At 42.0% G+C, this 25,928-nt stretch overlaps 2 protein-coding genes across 2 annotated transcripts; both read right to left on the bottom strand.

The window, feature by feature from the left end:
* Positions 1 to 8,916: 8,916 nt before the first annotated feature.
* Positions 8,917 to 15,252, bottom strand: LOC114553010 (olfactory receptor 1D2-like). The gene is made up of 2 exons (XM_028574101.1): positions 15,232 to 15,252; positions 8,917 to 9,860 (listed from the first exon to the last, which is right to left on the bottom strand). Exon 2 carries the CDS (start codon positions 9,853 to 9,855, stop codon positions 8,917 to 8,919), a length of 939 nt encoding a protein of 312 aa, XP_028429902.1. The 5' UTR covers positions 9,856 to 9,860; positions 15,232 to 15,252.
* Positions 15,253 to 23,917: 8,665 nt separating this feature from the next.
* LOC114553009 (putative gustatory receptor clone PTE03) lies at positions 23,918 to 24,838 on the bottom strand. Its single transcript, XM_028574100.1, has one exon. It carries the CDS (start codon positions 24,836 to 24,838, stop codon positions 23,918 to 23,920), a length of 921 nt encoding a protein of 306 aa, XP_028429901.1.
* Positions 24,839 to 25,928: the final 1,090 nt, after the last annotated feature.

The following is a 25,928-nucleotide window of genomic DNA, read 5'->3' as shown; positions in this document are numbered from 1 at the left end:
TTCCACATTTTGATGACACATAGACACCACATTTGACTAAGACTCTTGAAAGATTATCTAATAGATACATTTTCTACTAAGGAATGACTTGGGTTTAGTTAGGAAATGTACACGTAATGTAGGTTATGATTTCTGTTTCCAGTGAAACTACACACATAGAATAACTGAATTTTATTTGTGCTGTGACAGCACTTAATGATGTTAGAGACAAGGAGCTGGCAGTGTTATTCTGATTCTTCTCAACTTTCACTCTGTGAGAGCTTTGATAATTGCACTGAGCGTGTTTCAATTGATTTATATTAAAATAACCAAAGGGGGGAAGCATTTGATGGCATTGCATAATTTAATTATCAGCTTTATGGAAAATTTGACTTTGCCTTATGGGTAGATATGAAATTAGTAAATGTTCACACTTCACACCAGGTTATTTTAATGTTTAAATACATAACACATTCTTTACACAAATTATAAGGCAGTAGTCTGATGTGACATTAACCAGTGACATATATGTCCAGGGTTTTTAGCAGATTATGTTTGGTCTTCAGATTTGTTTTGTTTGCTATGTCGTTACCCTAATCAAGAAAAAGAGTTCAATTCATTCTTATGGTAAATATGATTGAGCCTTCTGACGTATTCCGTCTTTCTGAATATGATAATAATGTTTGGACACCGTCTCTGATACTGTGGGAGATTGATTCATTTTGTTTTATTCTTTGATGTGGATGCTTGCTACTATTTAAAAGAGGGTTTTTTGATACCTTTCCATTTAACAGGTAAGAAATAGACATGAATATCCATAGGGTTGAATCTTTAAAAGTAAAATTTATTTTTGTGATTATTTTGTAATCAAAAGGGTGAACTGTGGTGGCAAATTTTATTTTAACCATTTGTTTAATGATATTGACCATTTGTTTAAAGATTGTTTTAAACCTCCACATAATCCTGTTCCTTCCTGTAGACTTAAAGGCACCAGTGAGAGAGCTGGCCTTGTAGACTGTGAGCAATAGCAGAAGTTATTTTCGCTAACTAGCTAATGTGTGGTGAGCGTTCTGGCGTCTGGCGTCGCAAGGCGTTGTATGGCTGCCGTGCATCACCCAGGTGGGTGCTGCACATTAGTGGAGTTAGAGAGCAGTCCCCACCCCCCCTCCCCCCAAAATGCGCTTTGAGTGTCTATGATAAAGCGCTATATAAATGTAATAAATAATAATAATAATAATAATAAAGAAATTGCAGCTCCTCATTTGTTTATTTCTCGCAGATAAAGTGAAGAAGGCTATAACACTTTCTGAACCGTATCTCTTTCTGTCTCCTGAGATAAGCAGGTGTTTAGTCTAATGTAGGAGACACAGGAGCAGAATGGAAGGTTTTAAAATCATCTGACTGTCTATGGTATTTTTTAGAAAAGTGGCAGCATGCTAAAGATATTTGAAGAGGGGTGGCTTAACGAGAGTTTCTTCACTATAAGATGTTGTGATTTTTAGGTTTCTAGTTAGGAAAAGACATTTTCAGTTGTGCTGTGTGTACCTTTGAAATTGTGTTTTCTCCATTTGCAAATGTGAATAAATACTCAAAGACCAAACTTTGGTTTGATTCTCAAACGGTCATTATTCGTTTTCATTTGATCATTGATATTTCTAAACGCTGCTGCTTCATAGGAAAACTTCCTCCACAAAAGCACTTTGAATTGCCCTGTTGCTGAAATGTGCTATACAAATAAAGCTGCCTTGCCTTGCCTTGCCTACCAGTACTGCTTTAGAAGACAGAGATCTAATATTTAATAGTCCACATCTAATTTTCCCTATTTTGTTCTGTTGTTGCAGAGGTTGTTTTAATTCCAATTAGGTTGTTAAGTATAGCCCCTCTTTTGTTTACTTTTGATTTAACCGATCTGAGTCGGGGGAAAGACACCGTGGTTATTAGACTGTGAGTGGGCGACTGATCTAACGGAAGCACAGAGGGGTGCGTATCACTGCACCTCTGATTGCTAATATCAAACTTGGGATGTCATGGTTTATGACCGATAATAGATTCGGTCAGATTTTTAGATATGGGAGCGGCTCCGTCCCAGGTGGGATGAATGCCGTCTCTCTCCATCAGACCAGGCTTTCACCAGAACGCCCCCCAGTTATTCACATAGCCCACATCATTAGCTGGGCACCACCCCGACAACCAGCGGTGGAAGGATGACATGCGGCTGTACATTTGATCACTGATCAGGTTTGGCAGGGGTCCAGAGAAAATTAGTCCAACATTGTCTTTGCATATGCACAAAGTGACTCAAGATTAATTTTAGTGATCTCCAATTTACATAATCGGGTATCATTACCACCTACGTGATGTATGATCTTACTGTAATTACGGTTCTTTTTAGCCAGCAGCTTTAGATTAGATTCTATATCGGCCGCTCTGGCACCGGGGACACATATAGAGTATAGAGCTCCCAATAACCAGAGTTGGCTTCTCAGAAGGTGTATCACACAGCCCTGTTGTCACAGACGATTGTGATCTGTCACATGACATTAGATGTGGCCCGTTCGGTTGGAGAGGTTGTTTTTGAGGAACGTTGTCATTTGGCGGATCCGGACACTACCGCATCCCTCACAAGCTTACGCTGCGAGGCAGAAGTCCTTTTCTGTGGGGACGGCTAGTCAGTCGGCTTTGAAGCGGGGCGGGCCCGGCGAACCACCTCAGCCGCTACCGGTTCTGACTCCGACAGGGCATTGAAATGGTTGTAGAGGCTTAGGGCAGGAGGCAATGGAGCCCTGCTCGGGGCGATCTTTTGGCCGCAAACCACCATAGTCCAGGATGACTTGGTGTCCGGTGTTGATTTTTTATTTTTAATGGCAAGTTGAGTTTGAATTAGGGATACACCGATACCAAGGCCAGTATCCGGTATCGGTCCGATGCCGTGCGCATGATAGCATGCTGTAATCATAAAATTACTCCGACACTACCACACCCGATACCACCTTATAGCAACGCGACATTTACTTGTAAATGTGTATCAGGTATAGGCGTTGGAAGAGGAGCAATCATTGCCAGCTTTTCAGAGATTTTTGGCTGTAAAATTAACAGAGGCCCTTAACCAATACCAGGGGTGAGTCTAGAGGGGGGGACGTGGGTGGCAACCGCCCTACCTGAAATATGATTGGCTCCCCCTGTCTATCCATGAGGATAGAGTGCTGTCAATCTGACAAATGTGATTTCCATTGGATCAGAGTACTGTCACTTTGCTGCCTGTCCTGCAAATAGCTGCCTTTCCATTTGGTTAATGGATATCTACTTTAAACACACATTTAATGGCAACTGTGTACTTTGTTAAAATTTTAAGGCCGATTTAAAAGTATTGAACTCTCTGGAGAGCACTTGTTGCTGTAAGAAATAAACTGTCTAATGCACTTTATTTCTGTTCTGTTTCCTATTATCTGAAAACTGTGGACAGCAAGGTTTTCTTTGTTGAAGTTTTTTGTGACTGTATTGCACTTTATTTTTATACAGTAAAAAAAATCTTCCCAGTCCTTGTCACATGACCTATTATTGTTTCCATGACGACTATCCAAATGTTTGCCATAAGAGCCCATAGAAAATATGTATTGTATTTGGATATGCATTTTGTTGAAAATAAAAACAATTGAAATTAATAGTGAATGTGATGTGTTTTATTTAGCAAAATGACATTGTGTTGTTCTATCATATCCAATATTTCCTAAATTTCCAAGCAGATTTTCTGTTCTGTATTCTGACGAAATCCCCTGGGCCCCCCATGACTGATTATTGCCCCCCTGTGCCACCCCACTTGAAACATCCTGGAATCGCCCCTGCCCAATACATTGTACTTGACGCCATTGTTATTCGTTAATAATACTGTCTTCTCAGTGTACTGGAGCCAAGGTATGAGATTCCCAGCCGTCAACTATGGAGGAAATATTTATTCATAATTCAAATTGAAAGTCCAAAGACAAATTGAAACTCCAAAGAGAAAACAAAGCGAGATCAAATCCATTTGGCTTTGGCTTTTGAATTTAATATTTGGCTTTTGAATTTCAATTTATCATTGGTTTTTAATTTTCATTTAATATTTGGCTTTTGAGTTTCCATTTAACATTGCCTTTTCGTTTGGACTTGACACATGTCAATGTAAATGAGGAGGCGTGGCCCAAAGGCTGGTGGGAGGGTCTGAAACCAAAGGAGTGCAGAGGCACCTTATGAGCAGCAGGGGGAGCTTACTGCTGAGGAGCACACTGTTAAGCATCTGTCTGCAGATTCACCACTAGGCTGGGTCTTGTATCACATGATAGAAAATGATGATGTAAGCTAAACACAAACCACATTTCATGCTACAACAGTGAAACATCGGAGAAAATGTGCAGTTGGCCATCAACGTTTGTAAAACTGCCCATATTCAAACTCTACACAGTTAATTTATTGCATAAAAAAGTCTCAATAGTGAATTCAGTGGTGGAATAGCAGATGAAAATTTTAAAACGTTTCCAGTTGTTTGCTGCTGCTACTACGACAAACTCCCGATCTAGATTATAGAATTGATTGCTTTTTTATAATTTCCATCTGCTATTCCACCACTAAATTCACTATTGAGACTTTGTTATGCGATAAATTAACTGTGTAGAGTTTGAATATGGGCATTTTACAAACGTTGATGGCCAACTGCACATTTTCTCCGATGTTGTCAGAAGCTTCAGTCTGATGGGACAGCCAGCTGGTGGCGGCCGGGATCGCCTCCCTGCTGGTCGGCCAGTGATGCTCACAGACACCGCTGTTAGCTGGAAGTCTGAAAAAGTAGCCTACACGGGCTGTACTAAAGGCCGTCAGTCAGGAGAGATTGTTGTGAGTAGGCTACATGTTGGAGAATAGCGCGGACACGCACCTCACACCGCGCGCACCACCCGGAGAAAAAAGTGAGAGAAAGAAAAAGGAGAGGTCGCAGTTCGGACGATGACTATCCGGTTGAGATTGTGTGTGTGTGTGTGTGTGTGTGCATCCTCGAAATCTGACCACACACAAACACACGTAAGCAGAGCTACCCACACCCATGTTTCTACTGTTGCTTAATTAAATATAACATCAAAAGAGAGAAGTTGTCTGAGTCGTGTTTTAAACAGACACACGTGGGGCGAAGTTGGGAACCAGAATCAGCTTTAAATCCAGTCCTAATCTAGTCCTCACTAACACAGGCCCAATTATAGTAACTACATGAAAACTTCACGGTTGTAGCATGAAATGTGGTTTGTGTTTAGCCTACATCATAATTTTCTATCATGTGAAACCAGAACCAGCCTAGTGGTGAATCTGCAGACAGATGCTTAACAGTGTGCTCCTCAGCAGTAAGCTCCCCCTGCTGCTCATAAGGTGCCTCTGCACCCCTTTGGTTTCAGACCCTCCCACCAGCCTTTGGGCCACGCCTCCTCATTTACATTGACATGTGTCAAGTCCAAACGAAAAGGCAATGTTAAATTGAAATTCAAAAGCCAAATATGAAATGAAAATTAAAATCCAATGTTAAATTGAAATTCAAAAGCCTAAAATTAAAAGCCAAATATGAAATGAAAATTAAAATCCAATGTTAAATTGAAATTCAAAAGCCAAATATTAAATGAAAATTAAAAGCCAATGATAAATAGAAATTCAAAAGCCAAATATTAAATTCAAAAGCCAAAGCCAAATGGAAAATTTAAAAAATAATAATATTTTTAATTTGATCTTGCTTTGTTTTCTCTTTGGACTTTCAATTTGAATTATGAATAAATATTTCCTCCATAGTCAACACGTCACAGAAACCGTGATCCAAAGCTGCATGACAGCAGCCTGCAGGACATTCCTGTCATAAGCTTCACCACTGATATTTGGAGTAGCAGTGTCCGCCCAATGTCTCTCATCAGCTTAATGGGCATTAACATGAAGAAAACATGTTAAAATCTGCTGTGTCTGCAAGTGGTCTCTTCACAACGAAATCTGTCGGTTTGTAGTCTAACTGCTAGTGCAATTAACTTGTGATTATTCACGAGTTAAATATGTACAATGATGCTATTAATAGTGATGGCCAAATGAAGCTTCGTGAAGAATTTTCTTTAGTTCTGAGCCCACTAGATGGCGCTCTTTGTTCAACAAAGGGTTGAAAGCACACTGAGCTGCCATTCCTTCAGTGTTTTACTTTGAACCGAGAGTGTCATGTAGTAGGCTCAGTAAATAAAGAAAATGCCTCACGAAGCTTCATTTGGCCATCACTAGCTATTAATCTTAATTAATTATATATTTTAATGGATTGACAGCCACAGTATTGTTGACTACAACTGAGCAGATGTTTTAAGCAATTTTGTAATTGTATTCACTTTTTCATCTGATATAGTGAGTCATGAAAAAAGTTGTTCCATGTTGTTATGAAGCATAAAACTTAATATTTTATAGAGTAAATAAGTGATATACCGTATACATGATATATATTGACTTCCTGAACACAAACAGACAGCAGGTCAAGTTTAAAACTGTTTTATTTTATTTTTATTTACATAGATGTCCACAAATAACTTCCTGTTTTGTCTCTATTTCTTTTATTTTGTATTGTCTGTTAACAGGCAAGTTCTTCAGCTAAAATGTTCAGATAACCAACTTCTCTGAACGCTGTTTCAACAGGATTTTCTACTCTCGGCTAAGTGTTGCGCAACTCTAAGCCGGTCTTCTATGATTGGTCATCTGCTCCAGGTAGGCAGGACTGAAGTGTTTTTTTTTTTAAGCTACTGCTACATGCTAACAGCAGTAAAATATGAAATCTTGGCTGCTAGTGTTGTTAAATTCTCCCCAGTTCTGGGTCACATTAATCCTGAAACATTACCGGTTATGTAGTATTTGGTTTAAAAGCCTTTATCAGTGATGTTTTACTCTGTATTCTATCAGTGTCCACTGCTAACTAAAGGAGCTACAGGCCATAGGCAGTAAACAATCTCAGCTGGGCTGCCAATGTTGTTAAATTATCCCCAATTTCGTGTCTCGTATTCCTGCTGAAACGTCCGATTGGTAGTGTTTGGTTCAGAAACCTGAAACCTGAAATCTGTGATTTTTGACGGTAGAAAGTGCTGCATCGTTCCACTACAATCTAACGTTAGCATACTGCTAAAAATTAAGTATCTGCATACTAACTGAGATCGCTGTAATGTCAGAGGCCAATGTTGGTAATTTCTCCCCAATTTCGGGTCACTTTACTGCTGGATCATAGCCTGACGTCGTCATACTCAGACTCTAGTCAGAATATGAGTCTGATATTGCTCCATTGGGCTGTGATTATGGGGCGAGTTAAAACTGAACCAGGAAAGAAAATGCCTCTGCACTCATTGGATATACCTACAACCAATCAGAGCAATGGAGTATGTGACATTTGATGTGCCCCATCTTCTTAGTGATCATCGGTGCTATGAGGTGCCGTTTGTAAAGCGGCTCACGATGAAAATAACAGCAGCATGTTGTCACATTTAGCTTCAAACAGTGTTTAAAAAACTGGTACGAATTTTTGAGGGTCACTTTTTTTGCACATTTACAACAATATTTGTCAACTAAGAGATATTTTAAATAGTTAAATCCAAATATTGAATGTTCCACCTAAATGTTAAATGTTAAATCTAAATGTTAAATTTAAATCTAAATGTCAAATTTAAATATAATTGTTAAATGTAAATGTTAAATCTAAATTTAAATGTTACATCTAAATGTTAAATGTAAATGTAAATCTAAATTTAAATGTTAAATCTAAATCTAAATGTTGAAGCTAAATGTTAAATGTTAAATCTAAATGTTTCGATATGCATTTTTAATTTTCTTATTAGTTAAATATTTAGTTTCACCCGAAACATTTAGATTTAACATTTAAATTTAGAATTAGTATTTAGATTTAACATTTAGATTTAGATGTAACACATTTAACATTTAGGTGTAACATTTAATATTTGGATTTAACAATTTAAAATATCTCTAAGTTGAAAAATATTGTTGTAAATGTGGAAAAAAGTGACCCTCAAAATTCATACCAGTTTTTTAAACATTGTTTGAAGCTAAATGTGACAAAACGTTGCTGTTATTTTCAGCGTGAGCCGCTTTACAAACGGCACCCCGAATGGTTCCAGCTGATAAATTCAACTTTTGCCAAATCCCTTAGGAAGGATGGCAAAAACATCTTTCTGATCGACAAATGCCTTGATCGCGGTTGTCTGTTCCTCTTTTAAAATGAATTTGCTGTCGAAATTGTCTATAACAGACACGATGGAGAAATCTACACATCTCAATTCTCCAGCCGCAGCCGTCTTTGTTTTAAACAAATTCAACCCAAGCGCTCTTTGGTGACTTGGTTGATTCCGTTACTGTTGATCATCTGTCCGTCATCGTATAAAGCCCACCCTGACAATTTGATTGGTCCAAACAGCTCTGGTTCGAGCATAGTTGCTCCACAACGGATAAATTCCAGACCGAACTTCCCAGCCTCAAATATTGTGTGCAGGGCTAAGTTCGAAGAAAGAAATGGTACATGTCCTGCTATATGCTTCGTTGCAGTCAGGCTCTGGAATGCAACAACAGCGGCGGCTGCTGAGACTAAGAGTTTCAGAAAAACGCTGGCTGATCAGAGAAGACTGGGCTTTTTTGAGAGGGGGGGCTAAAGAGACAGGCGCTCCTAAATAGCGTCTCATTCAGAGGGTGAATCCAGGTAGAGCAGCCATGGGCGGTATGAGAAAGAAAGTGTTTTTTGAACATTAAAGCATGTAAACGTGTTTTAGTACAAGCACAAAATACAAGTATTAAGCTGAAAAGGCTATACTGTAGTTCCCCTTTAAATCAACATTATAGTATCTGGTTAAACATTAATATTAAGGTTTCTCTTATTAAGTGGACTATTGGTCAATGTAATTTAGTTTTTCATTAATGTTTTTTATGGATCTCTCGTTTGTGGGAGAAGTTGAGGATGATCCTGGACCTGATCTGATGCAAGTTGATGCCGTAGATGATTGGGTTGATGAGGGGCGGGACCACCAGGAACTCTGCGGCCAGCAGGTTCTGCACCACCTGTAGCGTGCCGCTGTCGCCACCATATCGAGCGTAGATGGAATCGAACATCAGTGAGCTTGCAAAGATGATCAGTGTGGCCAGGTGTGGCACACACGTCTGTACGAACTTCTTCCGGTTGGACGCCAACCTGAGCGAGGCTCGGACCAGGTAGATGTAGGACACCAGGATGAGTCCGGTCTGCGAAGAGTGCGAAAAAATTAGCACCAAGCTGTATATACTGTTGACGTTTGTGTTGGCGCACGACAGCTTCACCACCTCCCAGTTGGTGCAGAAGATCTTGTTGATGTGGCGCCTACACAGCGGCAATCTGGTGGTCAGTATGACGCCGATAATCGCCTCCAGCAGCGAGAAGCACCAGGTGAGCAGCAGCAGCAGCGCCACCCTCTGCACCGGCATCAGCATCGGGTACTGCAGCGGCTTACAGATGGCCAAGTAGCGGTCGTATGCCATGACGGTCAGACTGGTGAACTCACAGAAAACGTAACAGTAAACCACAAATATCTGAGTCAAACAGCCGGCATACGTGATGACGTTAGAGTCTGACAAAAGGCCGTGAAGCAGCTTTGGGTAGAAACTCGACGCTCCGCAGATACCGTTAAAACACAGGTTGCACAGGAAGATGTAGATCGGCTCATGGAGCGTTCTCTCCAGGCAGACGGTGACGATGAGCGTCAGGTTGACGAAGATGGTGAAGAGGTACAACATCAGGGCGAAGACGAAGTACATCTGACGGTTTGTCAGAGAGTCATTCAGACCCTGAAGCACAAACACCACCTCAGAGTTATTCTCCATCACAACTGCTGATCACAAAACAAAACAAAATTGGGCATTAATGATTTCCCGAATTCCTATTCACAGGGTCCTGATTACATTTCTGTTTCAGTATAAATTATAATAGGGGAATTTCAGTTACAATACCAGTTTATCTTGGACATAAAATAGATTCTCACATAACTGTGAATTGTATTAAGCAAGAAGCAACCCTCAGATATTTGGATAATGCACCAGATTATTATCTACATTAAGAACTGCCTCTCCCAAAAAAAAAGCTTAAAGTATTTTTTAATGGGAAAAAGGCAAATATTGAAAGATTTATTCCAAGATGTTAGTAATAGATATCAGATCACTTAAACAAAGATGGACTTTTTAATTGATTAATATAAGCCAGCCCTGCTATAAATGTACACCTTCAAATTTCAAACATATTTTAGGATCCAAAACCGAATACAATATCTGAAGCAGCACCAAAAATGTCCATCTTAAGTTCATAGTGATTATTTAAACAGTTCAGAGACACAAACAGGTTCAGTTTGTATTGACATGAAAACAGAAGAGCAGCAAATCCTCACAGTGTAGAGCTGGAATCAGAAATGACTGAACAAGTAGAACATCAGCACTGCAACACAGTTGTTCAGCAGACAGCAATGTAATTTGAGTTATTAATTCTTTCTGATGCTGTTTGTTTAAAAATGTTCATTTAAAATTCAGTTGTTTCTCTGGTGGGAAAAAGAAAAGCATCAAGTCAACAGATGAAAACTCATCAAACTAGAATCAGCTCAGCAGAACAAAACAGAAGATTTCTGCTCATTTAAACAAAGGAAGGAAACTATTGTAACATGTTCAATAGTTCATTCAATCTGAGTCTCTCCACATCTGTAAAGAAAACTGACTGTTTAAAACATCAGTGGGGTTCAAAATGAAAAACAGACATTTAGTAGACAACAATGTCATCTCAGTTATTAATTCTTTCTGATGCTGTTTGTTTAAAAATGTTCATTTAAAATCAGCTGACAAACACAAACATGATTGAGCTTTTTCTTCATCAGATGAACTCAGATATAAATGAACTCAGACTCTTGTGAGGATCAGTTCCAGTTGATTTCAAACCTTAAAGTGACTCATTCTCTGCACATTTCTTAGTATAACAACTTTCAGCTGGATGTATGAGTGAGAAATAGAAAAGTATCAAATCAACAGATGAAAACTCATCAAACAATCATCTGCTCATTTAAACAAAGGAAGGAAACTATTGTAACATGTTCAATAGTTCATTAAATCTGAGTCTCTCCCCATATGTAAAGAAAACAGACTGTTTAAAACATCAGTGGGGTTAAGATGAAAACCTACTGATCAGGAAACATGAGTCATCAGTTTGATCAAAGCTTTAGAGAAACAGACTAAAACCTCAGACACAGTTTTCATTAAATTAAACAATTAAACAGTTCAGCTGAACAAACCACAAGGAAAGACATCAAATATGCTTCAACATTTCACTCTGTGAACTAATCAGAAGCATAAAAACTGAGTCACAGTGAAGTTGACATGATACAAGACAAAAGGAGATTAAAGTTGTTAATGCATGAAGGCCGACACTGACTTCAGTTAACGACATTACCTACTGCAGATTGGAGTCGTCTTTCACTTTGGACCCCTGAATAAATGTAACATCATCAACAGGACAAGTTAAGAAACAATAAGCGATCAGACACATCAACACCAGAGACAAACGAGCAGCTGAAACTCTGCCGAGCTGCTGGAAAACAGAGTCAGTGAGCAGCAGCTCTTATACGCCTAAAAACTGCACACAGACAGGTACACAGCAACAAAGCTGAGGCCTCGCCCCTCCTGATGAACACGTCACGCATTCATATTTTCAACAATGGATGTTTAATTGAATAATATTAGGTAAGAAATCAGCTCACAAGCTGTCAACGACTGTTAGTAATCAACCGTTATGGGTTTTATCAATGGATGATGCTGATATTTAGACAGCAGAGCAGCCGACGATGATGCTACGTTGTTCTTTACAACAGATGAAATTCAACAATTTAACAATAATAAAAATGTTGACACAAAATTGCTAAACTTGTCATTTTGGTACTTTTTCAACCTAGAACCTATTATTTCATGCATTGGTGTCTAAGCGTCTAAGGCTGACTGCAATCTGTACAACACTTTACACTCTGTCATATTTTGAATAAACAAAAACTCTGTTTAACAGAAAATTGTGTGACAAATGTCAGTCAACAGGTGTGATCTATGAACATCCAGTGTTTCCACTATAAGTGTAAAGGCCAGAAAATATGATCTTTTAAATGCAAAAGGAGTGTAGTGGCGAATTGTCCTCAGACTGAACAAAACAAACTAAAAACTCCAAGGTCCAAAAGCCACTGAGGCACCGAAGGAGTGAATCTTACGCAGAGATAAAAACGTTCATTGTCCAGGCAGAGATGGCATTTCTGTGAGGTTCATTAATCCAATTTCTGGTCTTCGTTTGGAGGCACACAGAATGAACCAATGCCTTGCAGTCAGACTTGGTACTCAGAACTCGGCCCATGATCCAGGATCCTCTTGGAGCAGTAGCGTCAGCAATAATGACAATATCACCTGGAGAGAAGCTTCTTCTTGCCTGAGCCCATTTTTGTCTTTCCTGCATCACAAGTAAGTACTCCAATGTCCATCTTTTCCAAAAGCTCTCTGCAATGTACTGTACTTGCTTCCATCTTCTTTTTATGTACAAGTCACTCTTCGCAAAGATTCCTGGTGGAAGAATGGGTTTTCCTTTCAGCAGAATGATATGATTTGGCGTGAGGGCCTCAAGGTCATTTGGATCATCAGAAACCTTTGTGATGGGTCTGTCGTTCAGTATTGCCTCCACCTCACAAAACAACGTCTGCAGATCTTCATCATCCAAAACTTGCTGTCCAAGAACAGAGGTAAGTATGCTTCTCACTGAGCGAATCAGGCGCTCCCAAACTCCGCCTTGATGTGAGGCTGCTGGCATGTTAAAGCTCCACTTAATTCCATCTTGAATCAAAGCACCCTGAATTTTCACATTATTCAAAGCAGCAAGGCTTTGTTTTAACTCCTTGTTCGCTCCAACAAAATTCGTGCCATTGTCAGACCTTAAACTTGACACAGGACCTCTTCTACAAATGAATCTCCGCACAGCATTAATGCAGGAGTCCGTATCGAGAGAGTGTGCCACTTCCAGGTGTACTGCACGACTGGGCAAACAGGTGAAAAGCACTCCATACCTTTTTGGAAGGCTTCTGCCTCTTTTAACCACTAGGGGGCCAAAATAATCAACTCCCACATCTGTGAAAGGAGCCTTGTCTGGCATAACTCTCTCCTCAGGTAAGTCCGCCATCTTTTGCTCTCCAAGTTTTCCTCTGTAACGTTTACACACAATACATTATGTAATTGTCTTCCTTGCGGCAGAGTTGGCATTAATTATCCAATATCTCTGTCGAAGTCTGTTCAACATTTGGTTTCTACCAGCATGTCCTAGTTGTTGATGGATATGACGTAAAATCAGCTGGGAAACATGCAGGTCTTTTGAAAGGATAACAGGATGCTTGGTTTCTGCTGGTAATGCTGACCTTTGCAAGCGACCACCAACTCTGAGAATGCCATCCTCCCGTATAGGATCAAGCTTGTACAGTGGACTGTCCTTGGAGACATTACCTGAGCCATGGTTTAATGAGGCAATTTCACTCTTGAACTTATCTTTCTGGATAAAACAAATTATTGCCTTCTCCGCTTCATCACAATTTTCCAAAGTCAAGCATTTTACTCTGAGTGTTGCTTTGAATCTCTGAATTTTTTGTTCAACGCAATCTTCATCTCCTGTATTCTTGTCACTCTCAAAAGCAAAACAACTTCTTTAAGCTTGAGGAACCAGGCAACAGATGTTTTAAGTTTCCTCCAAGATGAGAAGTAGTTGAGATGAGATGATTTGTGGGATCTTCTGAGTTCTTGACAATGGCATTCACTGATGCTTCTCTTTTGACCTCTGGGTCATCACCTGAAATCACAATTAAATCCATATCAGATACAGGCCACTCCTTCTCTGGCAAATAGATGAAATCTGGGCCTTTTATCCATTTTCCACGTGTAAGAAATTATTTGGATCTCAATCCACGAGATGCTTCGTCTGCAGGATTGACCTTGGAGCCCACATACTTCCACTGGTCAACATCTGTTGCTTCTCTAATAACAGAAACTCTGTTAGCAACAAAAGTATGGAAGCGTTTAGTTTTGTTGCAGATGTACTTGAGGACAGTTGTGCTCAGTCCAAAACCTTGACTTCTCCAGCTGACACTGCATCTCCCTATGAAGCATTCGATCCATCCGAACAGCGAGAACCACTGCTGTCAGCTCCAGCAGAGGAATTGTAATTGGCTTTAGAGGCGTAACTCTGGCTTTTCCCACAAGAAATGAAACATGCACATTATTACAATCTTCCAGTCTCAGGTAAGCCACCGTACCATAACCAACTAGACTGGCATCTGAAAAATGATGGATTTGTGCTGTTACAGATGTACTGAAGGTCTGGGGTTTAATGCAACGATCCACCTTGAATCCACTTATTCTTTGGAGGTCACTTAGCCAATCAGACCATTGTTTGGAGAAGAAAGGGGGAATTTGTTCATCCCACTTCAGCTTTCTCCTGCAGAGCTCCTGCAACATTAACTTGGCTGGCATGATAAAGGGGGCCAAAAATCCTAATGGATCATACAGTGAGCTCACCACTGACAAAATACCTCTCCTGGTCTGAGGTCGTTCCTGCAACAAAGCCCTGAACCCAAATTTGTCAGATTCCGTCCAGTTACGTCCAAGTGCTCTTTCCATAGGAAGCTGGTCCGTGTCCAAATCCAGCTCTTTCATCCCTGTTGCTCGGATGTCATTTGGAATTGACATCAACACGGAACGTCTGTTAGTCACCCATTTCTGAAGGTCAGCCATAACTGCAACAGGTTCTTTCCTAAATCAAATAAGGACCACAATAAGAGAGTTGGTGAGATCTGGGCCTGGTAAAAGCTGGCAGTTCAGTGAGGTTCCTTTATATGTGGCTCCACAGTCAAACACAACTCTTAACTTTCCTTTGATGGAGTGATGTACTCCGTGATGGGGAATATACCACACTTTTCCATCGTCTTGTTCCAACTGATCAGTGGGTACTATTTCAGCATAGCCTTGAGCCAACATATCACTGAGAAATGAGATGTATTCATCCTTGTACTGGACATTTCTTTCAAATTTCCTCTTCAAACCTTGAAGCCTCTGCTTTGCAACACAACGATTGTTTGGCAGGACATGGTCTTTGGCTCTGAAAGGTAAATCAATGAAGTAATGTCCATCTATCAGTTCTGTTGTTCTACTCACGGTTTGCATGAATTTGATGTCCTCTCGACATTTCCAACTGCTCCGCAGATGTTCTTTCATTGAAGTCATGATTATATTGTTTGATGAGCATCTCTTCCAGATGTTCCACAGAAATTCGATTGGTTGTAACAGAGCTGCCAGTCTTGACTCCATTGTTATCTCCACTGCGCAGTGGTCCATTAATTACCCAGCCAACTCTTGTTCTGACTGCATAGGGTCCTTCTCCTTGGCTGTTAATCACCTCCCAAGGTTCCATCACTTTTGCAGCATCAGTTCCAATGAGCAAATCAACATCTGCATCCACATCATGAAGCTTTATCTTCCTCAGGTAGGACCATTTTGCAACATCCTCATGCCGTGGAATGTTCAGCCTTGAAACTGGCATAGTCTTTTGAGTTAGGACGTTCGACAACTCCATAAAATCATCCATATCCATGCCGGAAATTTCCAAACCAGTCAGTACTGTGGTACTCACAATCTTCTTTTGACCCATTGTTCTCAATACAATGTTGGCTGGTTTGCCTCCCAAGCCCAGTCTCTTTGCCAAACTGACAGTACAGAATGTACCTGAACTCCCTGGATCCAAGAGTGCGTATGTATGCACAACTTTATTACTCTTCTGGCCTTTAACCTGAACTGCAACAATGGAGAAAACAGCATTATCCTCATCACCGGCCCCTATATGACCACATGTCTGTGACAGTCCAGGTAAATCTCTTAGTGGAGGGCTCACACCTTTGGCTCCTTTTAAAGGACGTACTTGTATCCTTTTCTTCAATATGAAGGACTGATGGATGCTTCCGGTGACACACACTACAATCCAAACGACTCCTACAGTCTTTGCTTATGTGACCAGGCTTTAAGCAACCAAAACAAATTCCATTTTCCTTTATGAAACTTATCTTGTCAGGTTGCATTTTTACCTTGAAGCGTGAGCATTTATCCAGTGAGTGACAAAATAAACAGCATCCAAGGTTGCTTTCAGAAGACGAAAACTTGATCTTTTATTTCCCTCTTTCACTGCAGTGACACTGGTGGCAAAGGTGCTCCCCTTTCTCCTTTGCTGAGGTCGACTAGCATCAGAAGCTTTAGCGTAGATGGTAGATTTTGAATCCTGAATATTTCCAAAGAGTGGGTCAGAGGCAATTTTAACTTGTTTTTCCACAAAGGTCACAAGGTCAACAAACATAGCTCTGCATCCAATTCGCTCCTGTAAATCACATGCATCATTTCTCCATTTTCCCCTTAACTTATAAGGCAATTTCATTACAATATTTCTGAGGTTAGATGGCATGTTCAACTCATCCATGTAGCTGATTTGCTGTGTTAAGTTGGAGCAACCTTGAAGAAAAAGAGAAAATGATTGCAAGGCAAGGCAAGGCAAAGCAGCTTTATTTATATAGCACATTTCAGCAACAGGGTAATTCAAAGTGCTTTACATAAAACATTAAAGAGCAGTTAGAAAACAATTAAAAAACAATAATAAACAAATTAAAAACATTAAAAGACAAGAATAAAATTGATAGTGCAGTATAAGAATAAAAGTTACAGTGCAGTATAAGAAATTAAAGTTAATAAAATAGATTATTTAAAGAAAAGCAACATCAAAAAGATAGGTCTTTAGCTTAGATTTAAAAGAACTGAGAGTTGCAGCGGACCTACAGGTTCCTGGGAGTTTGTTGCAGATATGTGGAGCATAAAAACTGAATGCTGCTTCCCCCCGTTTAGTTCTGACTCTGGGGACAACAAGCTGACCTGTCCCAGATGACCTGAGAGGTCTGGGTGGGTCATAGTGTAGCAGACCTGTCCCAGACCACCTGAGAGGTCTGGGTGGGTCATAGTGTAGCAGACCTGTCCCAGACCACCTGAGAGGTCTGGGTGGGTCATAGTGTAGTAGCAGATCAGAAATGTATTTTGGCTCTAAACCGTTTAGTGATTTATAAACCAGTAAAAGTATTTTGAAATCAATTCTTTGAGGCCCTGGAAGCCAGTGTAGAGACTTCAGTAGAGGGTAAATGCTGACAACTCTTTACAAGGTCTCTTGGCTGACCCCTAGTGTACTGCTCCAGATAGTGCAAGCAGTCACTAAAGTTGCTGGTTTTTCCTTCCACACCATTTTCAAAAGCTCTAATAAACGATTGAAACTCAAGAGGGTCACCATCAAAAACAGACAGTTTTGTTTCCAGAGCCAACTTTTCCTTTTCCCTTCTTAGTTCCTCCTCTTTGGCTTCCAATGAATGTTTCTTTTTAATGCAGCCATGTGCTCCTCAAGTGCTGCCTTGTTAGCTTCCGTTTTAATTCTTGCAGATGAGGTGGATGATAATCTGGATAATTGAGAGTGTGGCCTGGAATGAATTTCTGTCACATATGAAATGTTTGAAGCACTGTCCTGTTATCAGAAGGTTCAACATCATTGTCCTTTAATTCCACATATGGATGGCCAGCATCAGCACACCAACTCTTTACCTCTTCAAGGAAGTCATAAAACATGGCTCTTTTTTCATGAAAATATTTCTTTTGTTTTTCAACTTCATCCTCTGGTAAATTCAGATTTAATATGGATTCATGCATGTCATTAGCTTCCTCATGACATTTGATGAATTTAACCAGCTGAGATTGCACACATTTTACATTGTCAGGGAATTCCATCAAATCATGCACTTGCTTCATGTACCTCTTGGCTTGTTTGCATTTTAAAGACCTCTTTTCTTGACACATTTTCACATAAAATGCCAAGCCTTTCACTGTAAGCTTGACGCTCCACTTTTCAGAGCGTGCAGACGCTGTTTCGCTCATTGCCTTTGATGCAGTGTCGGACATTATCTCCTTAACTTGGACCTTCAAGGCTCCTATAATGTTATTACTTTATTTGCAATATTTCATAAAACACAGGGAAACATTTTTTGTTTCATGACATGTCTCCACGTCGGAGCTTTATTAATGCATGTGGCTCCGGTGAAGTATTGCGCAATCTGGCTGCGCGTCATCCAAAGTACAACTTTCCTTTCTTTAAAAGTCCCAATATTCATCAATATGCAGTGAAACAATGACTCAAGTACTCCAATAGTAAAGCTGCTTTCCAATACAGCATCCTGAGTTAATCTTTTCACATACCGATGCTGTTGCGTGGCTTTAAGCGTTGTCCGTAGGCCGCTGATTCTCCGTGCACCGACGCATCTTTCCACATACTCCAATAGTTGTGTCTGTTCCTCGTGAGAGATCCAAAACTTCCACAAAGTCCATCAACAAAAATCCACTTCAAGGGCAAGGTTTTTTACTTGTTTAGTGGCGAATTGTCCTCAGACTGAACAAAACAAACTAAAAACTCCAAAGTCCAAAAGCCACTGAGGCACCGAAGGAGTGAATCTTACGCAGAGATAAAAACGTTCATTGTCCAGGCAGAGATGGCATTTCTGTGAGGTTTATTAATCCAATTTCTCAGCAACAAACATTTCACACAAAGGAGCAATGGCGTCTCTAGGCTCTGACAATAACAAAACAATGAATAGCTCCAACAAGGAGTTTGGGGTCCCCTGATGGAGCTGAGTGTAATTTTTTTATGTGTAATTTAACGCACGCACAATCTGTGATTTGGGCCTCGGGGCACTCTGTAGTTTGAGGTTTTAGGAAGCCATGCAGCAGTGACATTGTGGATGGCTAGCAGAAATGGATATGGAAATGGACAAAGAAAAGGCTCTGTTGAATGGCAAGTTGAGTTTCAGCACCGATACCAATGCCAGTATCGGGTATCAGTCTGATGCCCTGCGCATGATATCATGCTGTTTTTTCCTTAAGATTGGTTTATATCTTTTCAGACACAGTATACATTTTGTTGTAAACATTTATTTAGTTTTAAATAACTTACAGGACACTGGATTTGGTTTACATATATACTTTATTAGTTTTGGATTGGTTTTCTAATATAACTGTTTTCTTTGAGCTTACCAGTGTTGCGGATTCCACACCCTGGAATGAGGCATGCAGGCTGCTGGGACAAAGGGGTGGCATCTGGAACAACAGCAGCTTTATAGGGGTGTTGGCCAAATTGTACTCTACCACTACTTGTTATGTCAGGGGGGGGAGTTAGCTTTATTTTTCCTCAAGATATTTGAATTTTGATTTGTATTGTATTTAGTACATTTATTCAGTTACCGTTAATTAAGATTACATTTCTTGTGGAGTAAGTGTTTAGTTGTAGTTGTAGTTTACGTATTAGTGTTATTGTTAGTCTCCCCCTGGGTGTCAAACCTGGTCCAATCGGCCAGTATATAAGTCCCCTTTGTTTCTTGTATTGGAGGTCAGTTGTATTTTTGAGTTTGTTATGTTCAAAGCTTAAGTTTAGATTGTTTGTTTGACCTCTTAAGGGCACAAACTTTATCTTTATTTGTTGTAATGATTTTGTGGGTAAAATAAAAACACCTTTTTTGAAATCTCCTTGTGACTCCTCATGCCTAACTGCTTGGTTCCTGATTTGGAGAATTGGTCCACCACGGTAAGTATGACTGTGTTGCCTTGGGAATTGGGCAGGCTGGTGACAAAGTCCAAGGGCGATGTGGGACAAGGGCCGACTGGGGACCGGGAGGGACAGAGCAGACCGGCGGGCGGCTGATGGGAAGGCTTGGCGCGGGTGCACACCTTACAAGCTGCCACAAAGTCCCGGCAGTCCTTTTCAGCGGTGGGCCACCAGAACCATTGGCACAGCAGGAACAGGGTTCTGGCTGTACCTGGGTGACGGCTAAATCTGGAGGCGTGCGCCCACTGAAGGATCTGAGAGCAGACACTCGGCGGGACGTAGAGGCGATTGGACGGGCCGGTACCAGGGCCGGGGTCTGTGGACTGGGCACGGCGGATTCCACTTCCCAGACCAGGCAGGTGACGATGCAGGAACGGGGAAGGATGGTGTCTAGCTGGTCAACCGGGTCGTCGGGGGAGTGGAGACCAGACAGGGCATCAGGCTTGGTATTGCGGGATCCAGGGCGATAGGATAGGGTGAAATTGAACCAGTTGAAGAACAGGGCCCACCTAGCCTGGCGGGAGTTGAGTCTCTGGGCTGTGTGAATGTAGGAGAGGTTCTTATGGTCAGTCCATACCAGGAAGGGCTGTTCGGAGCCTTCCAACCAGTGCCTCCACTCCTCGAGGGCCAGTTTGACGGCTAGCAGCTTCCGGTCTCCCACGCTGTAGTTTTGCTCTGTGGGGGTTAGGCGGCGAGAGAAGAAGACACAGGGGTGGAGTTTCTGATCAGAAGGGGAGCGTTGGGACAGGGTGGCCCCACGTCCGAGGGATCCACCTCAACCACAAACTGAAGGGAGGTGTCGGGGTTGGTGAGAATGGGGACAAAGGTGAACCGAGATTTAAGGAGGCTTTTTCATTTAAAAGGCTGCAGCGGCCTTTTCCCAAAGCCTGGTCTTTACTAAAGACAGGCTGTGCTCCAATTCCTGATCTTACCCCACGCCTTGTCCACGTTGGGATTGTGGTGGATAAGCCAGGTGAGTCCGAGGACAATGGGTAAGACATTAGGTGAAATGACAGTGACGCTTGGTGGTTACCGGAGGTGAGGAGCTGGAGCGGAGGAGTGCAGTGGGTGACGTGGTGAGTGACTGGCTGTTGAGACTGATGGCGTGAAGGGGCATGTCCAGGGGGATGAACGGAATGGCGAGCTGTTTAGCAGTGTCTGGCACCGGAGTCTACTAATGCCCCCAGAGGAAGTGTTATATCCTGCCATGACAGGGAGACCTCCAGCAGGGTTGGGAGAAGTTCGGCCCACCAGAGCTTTTTTGGGCGAACGGGGGCAGGAGGAGACGTAATGACCGGGTTTACCGCGGTAAATACACACGTTCCTCTGGGGACAAGTGGGCACAACCTAACTGCATGGGTTCAGGGGACGGCGGGGAAGGCGAGGGAGCAGAGACCCGAGATGGCGGAGGGCAAGATTAGGCAGAGGAAGAGCCATGAGGGGCGTGCTCCCTCTCCCGTTCCTGGAGGCGATTGTCTAAATCAATGGCATTGTCAATCAGACTATTGAGGCTCTCCAGTTTGTCCCTGGCAGCCAAAAGATCCTTTATGCACTCACTGAGCCCCGCCAGGAATGCGCAACCGTGAGAGCCGGACTGTTCCAGCTCGACCTAGCGGACAAGATGCGTAAATCAACCGAATACTCCGAGACACTGCGATCCCCCTGACGGAGAGACATGAGCCGGGAATTGGTCTCGGCCCCCTGCACAGGACGATCAAACACTCCTCATCTCCTCCACAAATACTCACTGAGGTGAACCAAGAGAGGGCCCAGTCGGGGAGCAAACCGGCGATGAAACACACCCTGGCCTCGTCCGAGCTGTAGGTTACTGGCTGCCTCCTGAATACCAGGGTACACTGCACAAGGAACCCCTCGCATATTCCCAACACGCCGGAGAATTTGTCAGGGGAAGGAACCGGAGATTCGAGGGGAGCGAGCGGAGCCGGATTAGTCGCTGAGGAGTGAGAAGGGGAAGCGGACAGAGTGGAGTCACTGGAGGAACCGATGGGAGGGGGCTGACGAATCAGAAGCCGGACCTCCTCGGCCAGGGAGCGAAGGAAATGGCCGAGTCATGCTGACCGAGCAACGCTCCCTGGAAGGCCACAGCGAAGGATCTTGTGGTGGGGAAGCGGAGGGGGTCGGGGGGAGGGGGTGAAGACGGTGATGTACAAGGGTCTCGAGGAAAAGCTTGCGTGAGTGTTCACCAGGGTGACTGGAGCAACAATCAAGCGAAGATGGTCTGTCGAGCTGGGGTTGAAATACTGATCTTGATTGTAGATCGGAAGCAGGTGCGAGCAGTGGGAGAAAGTGATGGTGGAATGAAAACCAGGTGCGCTCAATCAGCTGGCAGCAGTAGTGGCATCAGTAGTGGGAGGAGAGAGGGAAAAAACAACAGACGCAAGGCAGGGCCAACAGAGAACTGACAGTGGGAAAAAACAAATAGAAAAATAGTAAACAAAACAAAAACTCACAGCCAGCCGGCCCCAACCATCACACTAGATTCCGGATCGGGCCGAATTTTTCTGTCCGAGCCTGGCCCGCGTCCGAAAGAGCCGTGTCCGACGTCGGCCCGAGCCCGACAGGCATTAAGAAATTTATGTCCGAGCCCGACCTGAGCCTGACACAGTTAAAATCTCATCTTTTTTCCTCTCATACTAATGACAGATGTAGGCTACGTTTATTTGTGTGGAAAGCCCTTTTTTATTAAGCAACTGTAGGAAGGCATTCAGTAATGTCAACAGATGAGGCATCAGCGCATACGGGGCAACAAGCGCACGTTAATAAGCTGTTAAAATGTTCAATGTGTTAACCTTTCCTGTTCGCTTTGTTTCCGACCGTGATCAGAAAACCAAGGGAGACTCGTTACCTCCAGGGCCGACGTTATAACATGCATAACCACTAACTCTGCTCCGGTTGCATCTACAACAGTCTGCTTCCTCTTTCTCTATCTCTCTTCTGCCCACTTACCACACACCCTCACACACTATATTTTATTAGCGTCCACTGCTAATTATAGTAGCTACATGCTATTGGCAGTAAACAATGTAATCTGGGCTGCCAATGTTGTTAAATTCTCCCCAATTTCGGGTCGCGCATTCTTCCTGAAACATGTCCGATTGGGTAGTGTTTGGTTCAGAAGCCTTCATCTGTGATTTTTGACAGTATAAAGTGCTGCTTCGTTCCACTAGAATCTAACGTAAGCATACTGCTAAACATTAAATATCTGCATACTAACTGGATCGCTGTAATCTTAGCGGCCAATGTTGGTAATTTCTCCCCAATTTTGGGTCACTTTACTGATGGAACATGTCCGGTTGTGTGGTATTTGGTTAAGAAGCCTTTATTGGGGATTTTTCACTAATGTGTGTGTATGGGGATTCGCTCAACCAATCAGCGCTCGTCACTAAGGTGTGTGTATGGGGATTCGCTCAACTAATCAGCGCGCAGCTCATCTAAATATTCATGACCATACCATATTTGGAAGAAAAGCTCTTGTTACAAATAGGGCCAAAACACAGGGATGCATAAGGGTCAATAAAATATCAACCAGGACATTTTCGGCCCAAACAATGTTCCATACCCCATTAGGAGACCATAAGGAACAGTGTGAAATATATCACCCCTTTAAGTAGCTGCATACTAACTGGAGATCGCTGTAATCTTAGCAGCTAATGTTCTCCCTAATTTCGGGTCACTTTACTGCTGGAACATGTCCCGTTGTGTGGTATTTGGTTAAGAAGCCTTTATTGGTGATTTTTCATGGTACAGAGTCCTGCTATATGCTCCGTTGCTGTCAGGCTCTGGAATGCAACAACAGTGGAGGCCGCTGAGACTTACAGTTGCGGAAACACGCTGGCCGATCAGAGGAAACTGGGCTTTTTGGAGAGGGGGGCTTCAAGAGACAGACACTCCTAAAGAGCATCTCATTCACAGGGTGAATCCTGGTAGAGCAGCCATGGGCAGTATGAGAAAGAAAGTGTTTTTTGATCATTAAAGCATGTAAACTGTTTAAAAAATGTTTTAGTACAAGCACAAAATACAAGTATTAACCTGAAAATGCTATAGTTCCTCTTTAAATCAACATTATAGTATCTGGTTAAACATCAATATTAAGGTTTCTCTTATTAAGTTGGCTTTTGGTCAATGTAATTTAGTTTTTCATTAATGTGGGTGTTAGATCCTTGGTTTGTAGGAGAAGTTGAGGATGATCCTGGACCTGATCTGATGCAGGTTGATGCCGTAGATGATGGGGTTGATGAGGGGCGGTACCACCAGCAACTCTGCGGCCAGCAGGTTCTGCAGCGCCTGTAGCGTGCCGCCGCCATAGCGAGAGTAGACGGAATCAAACACCTGCGAGCTGACGAAGATAAGCAGCGTGGTGAGGTGCGGCACACATGTCTGTATGAACTTCCTGCGGTTGGACGCCAACCTGAGCGAGGCTCCGACCAGGTGGTAGTAGGACACCAGGATGAGTCCGGTTTGCGAAGTGTGTGTAAAAAGTAGCACAAAGCCGTAGATGTTGTTACCGGTTGTGTCAGAGCACGACAGCTTCACCACCTCCCAGTTGGTGCAGAAGAGCCTGTTGATGTGGCGCCTACACAGCGGCAATCTGGTGGTCAGTATGACGCCGATAATCGTCTCCAGCAGTGAGAAGCACCAGGTGAGCAGCAGCAGCAGCGCCACCCTCTGCACCGGCATCAGCATCGGGTACTGCAGCGGCTTACAGATGGCCAAGTAGCGGTCGTACGCCATGATGGTCAGACTGGTGAACTCACAGAAAATGTAATAGTAAACCACAAACATCTGAGTCAAACAGCCGGCATACGTGATGACGTTAGAGTCTGACAAAAGGCCGTGAAGCAGCTTTGGGTAGAAACTCGACGCTCCGCAGATACCGTTAAAACACAGGTTGCACAGGAAGATGTAGATCGGCTCATGGAGCGTTCTCTCCAGGCAGACGGTGACGATGAGCGTCAGGTTGACGAAAATGGTGAAGAGGTACGACATCAGGGCGACGGCGAAGTACATCTGACGGTTTGTCAGAGAGTCATTCAGACCCTGAAGCACAAACACCACCTCAGAGTTATTCTCCATCACAACTCACAAAACTGGCTGGATAGCACCAATGATTTCCCCAATCGATTCACTCTTATTCACAAGTTCCTGATTCGATACATTTCTGATATTTCAGGTACAATACCAGTTTATCTTGGACATAAAAGAGATTCTCTGCAAATATTAAAAGATCTATTTCAAGATGTTAGTAATAGATATTGGATCACTTAAACAAAGATGGACTTTAGTTGGATAATTATACTTATAATATATTTTGGACATAAAAGAGATTCTCACAGAACTGTAAACTGTTTAAGCAAGCAGCCCTCAGATATTTTTATAATGCACCAAGTTAATGTTTACATTAAGAACTGACACCCCCCAAAAGTTTAAAGTATTATTTACTTGTATTTCCATGGTGAAAATGCATATATTAAAAGATCTATTCCAAGATGTTAGTAATAGATATCAGATTACTTAAACAAAAATGGACTTTAGTCTGAGAATTATAAGCCAGCCCTACTAAAACTGTACAATTTAAAATTTCAAACATATTTTAGGTTCCAAAACCGAATACAATGTCTGAAGCAGCACCAAAAATGTCCATCTTTAGTTCATAGTGATTCTGTAAACAGTTCAGAGACACAAACAGGTTCAGTTTGTATTGACATGAAAACAGAAGAGCAGCAAATCCTCACAGTGTAGAGCTGGAATCAGAAATGACTGAACAAGTAGAACATCAGCACTGCAACACATTGGTTCAGCAGACAACAATGTAATTTGAGTTATTAATTCTTTCTGATGCTGTTTGTTTAAAAATGTTCATTTAAAATTCAGTTGTTTCTCTGGTGGGAAACAGAAAAGCATCAAGTCAACAGATGAAAACTCATCAAACTAGAATCAGCTCAGCAGAACAAAACAGAAGATTTCTGCTCATTTAAACAAAGGAAGGAAACTATTGTAATATGTTCAATAGTTCATTCAATCTGAGTCTCTCCACATCTGTAAAGAAAACTGACTGTTTAAAACATCAGTGGGGTTCAAAATGAAAAACAGACATTTAGTAGACAACAATGTAATCTCAGTTATTAATTCTTTCTGATGCTGTTTGTTTAAAAATGTTCATTTA

This window comes from Perca flavescens, chromosome 3, assembly GCF_004354835.1.
Source record: "Perca flavescens isolate YP-PL-M2 chromosome 3, PFLA_1.0, whole genome shotgun sequence".
Taxonomy (NCBI): Eukaryota; Metazoa; Chordata; class Actinopteri; order Perciformes; family Percidae; genus Perca; species Perca flavescens.
Note: the sequence above shows the minus strand (reverse complement) of the source record. Positions and strands in the feature narration are given on the sequence as shown.

Excerpts from the sequence above, each read along its gene's own strand:
- LOC114553010 (XM_028574101.1), bottom strand. The coding sequence starts at position 9,855 with ATGGAGAATAACTCTGAGGTGGTGTTTGTGCTTCAGGGTCTGAATGAC.
- LOC114553009 (XM_028574100.1), bottom strand. The coding sequence starts at position 24,838 with ATGGAGAATAACTCTGAGGTGGTGTTTGTGCTTCAGGGTCTGAATGAC.